The sequence below is a fragment of the Symphodus melops genome, assembly GCF_947650265.1.
Source record: "Symphodus melops genome assembly, chromosome: 5".
In the NCBI taxonomy this organism is placed as follows: Eukaryota; Metazoa; Chordata; class Actinopteri; order Labriformes; family Labridae; genus Symphodus; species Symphodus melops.
Window position 1 is genome coordinate 24,297,641 of NC_136695.1, and position 9,367 is coordinate 24,307,007.

At 38.3% G+C, this 9,367-nt stretch overlaps 1 protein-coding gene across 1 annotated transcript; it reads right to left on the bottom strand.

Annotated features, from left to right (window-relative positions):
- Nucleotides 1–1,845: 1,845 nt before the first annotated feature.
- LOC306824022 (uncharacterized protein) lies at nt 1,846–7,397 on the bottom strand. Its single transcript, XM_079343979.1, has 9 exons — nt 7,310–7,397; nt 5,752–5,844; nt 3,732–4,334; nt 3,563–3,609; nt 3,364–3,459; nt 3,022–3,181; nt 2,826–2,896; nt 2,561–2,656; nt 1,846–2,342 (listed from the first exon to the last, which is right to left on the bottom strand). The coding sequence occupies exons 2-9, from the start codon at nt 5,780–5,782 to the stop codon at nt 2,091–2,093; spliced, it is 1,356 nt and encodes a 451-aa protein (XP_079200105.1). The 5' UTR covers nt 5,783–5,844; nt 7,310–7,397; the 3' UTR covers nt 1,846–2,090.
- Between the last annotated feature and the right edge of the window lie 1,970 nt (nt 7,398–9,367).

Genomic DNA, 9,367 nt, shown 5'->3' on the forward strand with positions numbered 1-9,367 from the left:
CGATCCAGATGTTTTCTTCTTCCTCCGCCGCTGGCCCGACCCAGTCTGACTGCCACGCACTGATTCACAATCGTTGCGTGCAGCCCGAGTGACGTCACACCTGGGCTGTCATCGTCTACTCGGTTTGGTTTGGATTAGTGATCCAATGAGGATTAGCTCCTCCAAAAGGGCAGGATCCGTAGACCTACTGATTAAACGACGTTTTGTGGACGCTTTCGAGAAAGTTTGATGAGGTCAATGGTTTCTGGTGTGTGTTATAGGAAGTTCTATAGGATTTGACTATAGATGTAGCCTATCAAGAGTGGAGCCGAATAGCCTGCATGTGGTACTTTTCATTCCATGGTCAATTCTGTTGTTGTGTGGCCTGGTGACCGTTGCTCATTTGCAACAGGACTAAAAAGAGGAACTGATATTGAACCATTTTAGCCAAGCTTTGTTTTGGCATCAACCTAAAAAGCTCAAAGACACACATGACCCAGATAAACTGATGTAGAAGACCCATTATCTGGGAAAGGCCCTCTGCCTAACCCAGATCTTCTAGAGTCTGTTAGGGCCCTATAGGCAAACAATTTACACAGGGCCCCTCCAACTACCATTCATCACTGTTATGTTACAAACAATCAGATTAAAAAGTGTGACAGAGATAGTGTTGAAAGTTGAAAAAAGGTCTTTCAAAAGTTAAAACTGCACATTAAAGTAGAACCACAAACTAAGTGGCTCTATTATTGTATAAAGCATTATATTTTCAATATTAATGTATCAGTAAACATTACATTTTACATTTTATTTCTAAAAGTAGTTTAACTAATGGGGATTGTATAGCTGGAAATGACCCTTTGGAGGGCCCCTCAAAAGGACCCTAAAATGAATCTGAGGGCTTTTGTAATAGTTATGAATTGGCAGAGAAGTTGAAATTCATCACTGTGTTTTTGTTTTTTGTTTTTTTGCTAAACGTGAATTGTTTTATCTCTGTAATGTTTAAAGGATCAGATGTTTCTCGTGCTACACATCTGAAATACAGCAAGCTTTTGAAAACAAAACAATTGCTACTCCAGTAGAAATATTGTCTCTTGATAGCCACTTTCTATCAAAACACTAATGCAAATACATGACTCGATAAAATCCTGACCCTTCATCCTTATATATTTTTATTAACTGTATTTCATTTAAAGGCAACCATTATATTCATACAGTACACAAAACTAGAACAGCTTGGAAAAATCTGATTTCAACATTCACATGACACTATTATACATTAAAGCACAATTTGTAAACCATACAATATAGACCTGCAACCAAATCACTACACACAAACACATCTGTCCTTAAATGTACTAAATTGCACAAATAATTCAGACTGCATCTACAGAAATGCTACAGGAAACCTTCATAACACACTGTAACAGCTCAACGTTTGTGTTTCATAAAGTGCATATAGAGTCACAGCTGTGTCACTCTCACAATGGCTTTAAGAGAGGATATTCTATGGAGACGTTTTGGTAATGTCATTTTTTATAAACACGTTTACTGAATGTGTGTGTTTATGCTCACTCACCCATCAAAAAAAAAATAGAAATAGGTGTAAAAATATTTTTAAAATGGAAAGGCACTGAATCAGTTTTTGGCTTTCTTCAAGAATTCCACCAAAGCAATGGGTAAGGTCATGGCTCAAACAAATGACAAAGTGTTAAGCAATAGAAAATGATTGTCTAAATTGTGATTCTTTTAATCACGACTGTTATAGACTCCTTCAATGCATCTGGCTTGTTTTAACATCTTCTGTCTTGATTTCATTTATATAAATACTATTCAAAGCCATTTTTTTTGATTGAACCAAACATCAAACATTTTTGAGAAGTTTTTATAAAACAAGAACTTAAATCAACATCCTAAAAAAATGCTTGCCATATTCCCTTACATATATACAACAATCTGATATTTAAAGGACACAGAGATAAATCGTTGTAAATGTAGTAGTGTTAATCCTCTGCATTGATAAGCTTTTAGTTTCCTGGATAGACTGTGAGTTGCACAAAGCTTTGTTTACCTAATGACCCGCACAGCTGCTGAGCAAGCTTTAACTCACGCACTTAAAGCAGCAGCGTGAGGGCGAGCAGGCAAAGTAAGGAAGCAATCAATTCTGTGTTTAGATGAGGCCCTCTTGTGGCAAAGTTGGGGTGATTCAGCGTGCCGTTCAACATGAGGCAGGAGGACATCGTGGCGTTGCAGCACTCTAGGTGACATGGAGGTGTCGTGGAGGCCTTGCATGGGATTTGGGCTGAACAGTTGGTGGTGCAGCCTGCGGTCCACTGCAACGAGGTCCCTGCAGTCTCCTTCTTCAGCTGAAAAAGCAAAAGTGAGTAAGTTAGAACAGAAGCAGGCCTGCGTAACTGTACTAAACAATGAAAAGAAAGCAACCTGGTCTCCATAAGCATATACGTTTTAATCAGTCCTATATGTGGATATATGATATTAATGTTTTCAGAACTGTGTTGTGTGTTATCAGCCAAAATGTATGTTACGTTTGTGTTAAGTTGGTGTTGATCACAGCAGTTCTCACCTGACAGTGCATCTCTGAAGAGGAGCACGTTTGTAGGGTTTTGAACGTTTTGTAGCATTCTGTACCTGTACATTTACCCTGACTGCATTTGTTTCCCTGGAAAAAAAACACACAAGGGAAGGATCGCATTAAACTAACATCAGAGCTGACTTGCACTTAGGACAAGTATTATTCCATCACAATATTACATATTTGGTCTAAGAGACATTGACGTCTCTTAGACAAAAGCCAGCACAGACTCACTCATGCATCTTTTCATCCTTACTTTGTTTGCTGTTGTTTGGGGCATGGCTGTGGTCGTAACCACTGGAGTTGCCTTAGTTGTGGTAGTCATTGCTAAATTCAAATAACAAAATTCAGTCAAATGTCAAAAAACTTAAACCAAAGACTAAATGTGCACTTCTATGAACAGTTAGGAGAGCTTTTGAAATTGGGAAGAAAAGATTTGTAAGTGTGTTCACCTGGAGTTGTGGTCATCATCATGGATGCAAAACTGTCATTGAGACAGCCTGTGGAGTTGCAGCAGTTGACAGAACAGTTAGTCTGTGAGGAGTTGAAGCAGCTGTAAGAGCAGGAGGCGCTGCAGCCCACAGTGTAGTACATGTCCGTTTGCTTTATCAGCTGATCATTTGCAGACAGACACAAAAGAATACATGTAAATGATCTTGTCACAAGACGTTGAACCAAACATATAAATGTATTCTATAATTTTATGCATGTTATCACGTAATACATTTTTGCACATATATTATAGATTTTAAGAGTTGGTTCAGGTTGTGATGTAGTCAGTTGCCTTCTCTTACCTCACACCAATAACCAGGAGCGCATGAAGTGGTGTTCTGACTCATGTACATTGAGTAGCAGTCTGAATAGTTACAGGCGAATGAGGGGCAGTTGATCTGTGTTTGAAGAGAGATTTAAAAAGACTGCACAATTGAAACAAGAATGGAGTGGTAAAGGCAGAGAACATCAACATTCTTCCATCTTAAAAGTTAGACTTGCCATGCCCATTGAAGAAGGGTACGTATTGGTCATACCGGACATGGCTCCTGCAGCAAAAAGATAGAAGGAAAGCCCAAAGAAGAAAGACGTTTTTTTTTAATTTTCATGGGGGACAAAAAGTCTAAAAAGTGAACTGAAACATGATTTTAGTGGTTGAAATAAACCATACCAGTGGCGGTTGATGGCTGATTGGTGGTCATCATTGTGTTTGAGGATAAAGAGCCTGAAGTCATATCATTTGATGAACTGGTCAGGCTTGAAGCCTTCATGGTGGTGCTGGACTGGGCCATGGCCATTGAACCAGCTGTGGAGGGGGCAGAACTGGTTTCTAATTTAGTAGAACTGATTGGATTAGAGTTGACAGGTGAGGATGATGATGACGAATCGGTAGAAGAAGTTGTGCTTTGGTCGGACCCTGTGGGGGGTGCTGAGCCTATTGTCTTGGCGGTGGTGGTGGGAGACTGGATGGAGGTGGATGCTGAAATAGAGACTGTGTTGGTGAATTTTGAGTCTGTGGAGGTGCTTTCGGTTTTAGCAGACTGGGTGGTGGTAGTGGTCATTTTTGCGCCGGTAGGCTGATTGGTCGAGGCTCCCTGGCTTCCTGAGGATGTACCTGTGGGCCTGCCAGTGGACATCATAGTAGATATGGCAGTCTTGGCGGTGGAGGTACCAGTTGAAGCAGTGGAAGTCTTATCAGTGGTAATTTGACCCGATACTAATACTGATGGAAGAAATATTCCAAATATGAGGAGGCGCAGGATACCATTGCAGCCTGGCATTGTGGGAAACACAAGAGGAACATGCATTTTAGCATAAGAAATCCAAAAATGTGATTTTCAATTCATTTATTTTTAGCTATGTTGTGTATTTCTTAAAAAACAATACATTGGTTAAGATATAAATGATTCATGTAATAATTTCTTGATAAATGTTCACTTTAGATGATACTCGAATATCAGTGTGTCACTTGGATATACAAACAGCTTATGTATGAAGTTTGGTTCAATCCATGTTCCTCACAGAATAAAAAACAACTGACTACAATTCCCTGACTCTTCCTTTAATGCTACCATGGCTTATTTGTTTGTTTGTTTTTTAGCTAAAAATTGATGAACTGATGACAATGAAATATGATACAAAGTCCCTGATGATGAATTTGATTTAATATAAAATCTCAAAATCCACCTAAAATTGCAAATGTTTTGCTCCTGAGTGAACAGGTTAAACAATATTCATTGCTCGAGAGTTGACAATGTTGTTCAGCCTGATGAAGACCATTTTGCATTGAATATTGCATTATTTGCCATTAAATGTTGTACTAAAGGTTTCAGACTATACATGTTAAGTTTGGTTATCCCAAGACATTATCTCTGACACCAAGGTAAAGATCCATGAAAGTTTAAGAGTTGAACATCCCTGCCAATGTACTGATTTATTACTTGTCTCTGACACTCCTGTCTGCTGTTGGGTTGTACATGTATCTGGGTCTGGGAAGACCAACATTGGCCTTTGAAATCAGTAAAGATGTCAAAGTCTCGAGAATCACAATGACTTTTATCTATTGGTTGCATTACCATGGATTCTATGACAGATATTAAATTATCCTAACACAATGAACGCTTAAATCTTTGATGATCCCCACCTTTTCTCTTGCAGGCCAGAGAAGCCCATGTGCAGTATCTATGCCAACGTTTGTGAGTCATCTATTCATGAGAGAGCTCCATTATTTCATCTTTACTTTTGGGACACTGACAATGGAGTCCCAGAGTGTTAACGGTTCTACTTTAATTTATTACTCACTTGTTATGTACGGTACTTTATGAAAGTTTCCACAGTGCACTGTGACCTACATTGTTAAGATGTACGGGTTGATATATGTTAAAAAAAATCACTGGGTAAAAAATAACAGCAAACAACCCTTTTAACCCTACAGACAGACCTGTTTATATGTGTTTGAGAAAGACCTGAAGTAAATGCAGGTCAAATTCCCAAAATATAAACATTTAATTGTGCTTAAACAAACCCAAATTTGACAGTTTACTATACTTTAACCTCTGTCTACTCCGTACATATGACATATTGTGCCAGTCAGTCCACCCTCCAGTAGTTGTTCTGTGTCAAACCATTAGGCAGGCGATGGAGGGGAGTAGGGACAGAAAGTGATTTTAAAAGAACAAATACAATCATACCTTTGTCTTTTATCAAGGAGATGGAGGCCATCGTCTCATAAGCAGAAACGGAGGGAGCTATTTATCCAGCCTGAGACAACTTCTAACAAAATCCTGGGAAAGACAAGAGTCACACTGTTAATGAAACAGCAGACCGCTGCTCTGTTTGTAATATCCTCAAACATGAAACGTGCATAATAAACTGATGAGTTACAAACTTAATTTAAGTGTTGATAAAATACCTTTGTGATGGATGTAGCTGCAGGCACAATTCAGACTGTTTCCTAACTGGTCCCTGAATTGCAGCTGTGCCCACTCATTGTAACAACCCTGGCAGTTCCTCTGATCTGTGAGAGTCATTTGAGGTCTACTCTTTATAACAATTCTCCAACTGTTCTGTTGAAACTGATCTCATAATTGTTTGGATGAGTCACTCACGACAGCAGGTTGATGAATTTTAGTTTTAAAGCTGAAATTCGACCCTTCTTTGGATTATTGTTCTCCCTATGTGAAAACTTTCTAAAGCATGATAAGCAAATTTTCAGCAATGGTCAGTCCCAAGTGAGGTCACTCTTACTAAAAAAAGTCCTCTGTAGTGACGTAGGATTATATGATGAGTGTCTCTGTGTGCTGAGGGTCAATCACTGAACTCAATTAAAAAGTGTTTGTTCGTCGTTCAGTCCCCTTGGGAGGACCTCTAAGCAGCACAGGTTGTTTTTCCCTCTCTCCCTTGGATCCCAGCCCGGGTCCTTTGGGCTCTACACCCTGGAAACTGAGTGACAACAGTAGCCATTTTGGCTTCCAGGTCAAAATGAAGAGTTTTTTTTTTGAAATTTTTTTTTTTGAATAAAATAAATAATTCCATAGAGAATATTTTATTAAATTTACAATACATCAACAAGAGTGTTAAAGTGCTAAATCATCGTAGAGCAAACGGCACATGTGCCTGTTACGTAAACTCTCGATGAACATTTTCATCATCTGGAACTGATGAGTCATGCACAAGATTTAATTACTGAACTTGTGAAATGATATCACACAACCTTGACAACAACACCAGGTGTGAAAAAGGTAGAAACCTAAGAACAGTTATTGTCTTCAAAAGATATTTTTGAAATCGATTTAATGTGAATACATGGTCCCTATGTGTTGTGGATATTATAACATAGTTCTGTTTAGGGAATAAATGTGTAATCAGCCAACATAGGATCACATAAAGACTGTGAGTCTGACTTCTGAAGGAACAAGAGTCCAGTTATAAGTTTTATCTTTCAAGAGAAATAGGGGGAAAAAAACCGATAAGCCTGTTTGATAATAAAGGAAATACTTGGCTTAACTTTAGTCATTTATGAAAACACGTTCATGATGAACGACAGTTTTAAACATTATTAGAGACCCTTTTAACAGATACAGAGCCTTTATCTGCCATATCATCCAGGCTACAATAGTACCACTGTTCGTCGACATCTGTCCCTGATTGTTCGTGCAATAATATCGAAGCTCCATGTAGCTGAATTTACATCACGCTACCAAAATTAATTATTTGAAATGAGCAATATTGTGACCAAAGACCACTGACCTGTGCTGCTCTTCGTTGGGCTTTTTAGTCAGCTGTGGTTGAAGTGAATGAGCTCTCTCTGTCTGGCGTCCCCTTTCTCTAGTACTCTCTGTCACCTCCCCCCATCCGCCTCCTACCCACAGTGCTGTAGTGACAAACTAATAAGTGGAAACTTTCACCTGCCCCGCTTTTTCAGTGTGAGAGGAGGAGGAGGCTAAACGCGGCTGTTGCTGGGTGCGTCTAAAGATGCTCCAGAACTCCTGTGACAGTCATTTTCAGAAAAATGAATCAAGAATGGAAAAATATGCATGTTTCATCAATGCTGAGAACTATTATTTTTCATGAATATCCCATCTTTACTGGTCATAAAAAGAGATGATAAAATTACATTAATATTGTATGCACTGTAATTCAGTAAAAGTAGTGTGCTGAATGTTCAAGAACTCTTTGTAAAACTATGCCAGATTAAAATAATGAATAACATTCCAACTGTTGTGTGACTCTGAGCTGTACAAATATTCTTAAATACCATGTAAATGTGTGTCAACTCTGTATTAAGGAATGTATTACGTTACAACTCACGACTTGTGTCGCTTTAATGAAAGCAAACTCAAACTGTGCACACAGCAATCACAGGTTTACTAAAATAGCTCAGTGGATTAAGCCTTTGCTGGCCTATAAGAGCTCAGGTGAGATTTCAGAGCCCTGTGGGGGCTGATTGTATAGGGAAACTCCTGGTTTCTGTTCAGCACAATGTGAAATTAGACCCCCTCTCTCTGTCGGCCATAAAGCCCCCGAAAGACTACAATTAGCTCTTTGTGGCCAAAAAGAACGTAGAATTCTTGGGCACATCACAAAAGGCACTTGCACAATTTAGGTGACAGAAGTCCTTCCTTTTTTTTTTTTCTCTTTCCATCCAAGCTGCCTGGAAATAAAAAGCAACACGATTTGACTGCTGGTTATGCCTTATTTGAAGTTTTGCCAGTAAACACAAATTAAATGTCAGTTTCTTAAATCGTAATCCTGGTAAATCAACTGTGGCTTTAATCAGTGCCAATATTTTAATATTTTACTAACTTGTTTAGCTCTCTATAGGCACAGTGTATATAGCTGTGCTAGGATACACTTTAATAATGTTGATGTAAAATACTGACTTGGTTGTGTGGTCTGGACATCTTTGTGGCCTCTAGAGGGGTGACATTTGTATCAGGTGTAAAACAAAATCAAAAAGCAGCAGAGATATTTCATCAAATTTAAAAAAATATCAATTGTGTCTTTTACACTTTAAGAGCAAAATCAGAGCTGACAACAATTCCTTTTCTAAACCAGTTATGAAGAAAGATTACATATCAACACCTTGTTCGGCTGGTTACACACGACAGGCCTTTTGGCTCTTTACTGTAAACGGGAGGTCTCGCAGTCCAGCCGGATCAATTAGTGTGTGATGTCAGAGGATGATGTCTAAAATCAAAAAACCATCCTTTTGTAGAGGTCACGACAGAGTTTTTCTGGCACTTAGAACAGTCTTTAGGGACTTTGGTTAGGAACTGGAGGGTCGACGGTTCAAGTCCCGATAACAAGATAACAAGATAAAGTATGAATGATATTGAGGTTGCATCTTTATGTTATAACACTGTAATAAATGATTCTGTAGTCATGTACATTGAACTTAAGCTATCTGATAAAATGTATTCAATATAAATGCGTCCTTGAATTTGTGGCAACTATTTAAGTAACTTTCAAACAAAAATGTTTAAGATAGTATCTGATTATTTTGGTTGCATTAAATGTAATCAGTATGTTTATGTAATTCTAAATCAAGAGAATTTTTAATAAATCCAACTCAATAGAATTAGCCAGTTTTTATTTGATGAGCACTTCCTGTTATGTTGTGCCCTTTTTCTTCTTTTGAATTCAGCAGTTATCGTCTGGTCACAAGACATAAAGAAAGTGTGGATTATTTAACTCAAGAATTTCATTCGGTTGACAAAGGTAAGGAAAGTTATTTTATACTGTAATGTTAATGACAAATTTTGGGTGTATGCTACGCGTAATATGTCTTAAATGCCTTTGTTCAAA

What these genes read in the sequence shown, in the direction of transcription:
- LOC306824022 (XM_079343979.1), bottom strand. Translation starts at nt 5,782, where the DNA reads ATGGCCTCCATCTCCTTGATAAAAGACAAAG. An exon ending in CTCCTTGATAAAAGACAAAG is followed by an intron (nt 4,335 to 5,751) that starts GTATGATTGTAT and finishes CCACAATGCCAG; the next exon opens with GCTGCAATGGTATCCTGCGC. An exon ending in CTTCAGAGATGCACTGTCAG is followed by an intron (nt 2,343 to 2,560) that starts GTGAGAACTGCT and finishes TTGCTTTTTCAG; the next exon opens with CTGAAGAAGGAGACTGCAGG.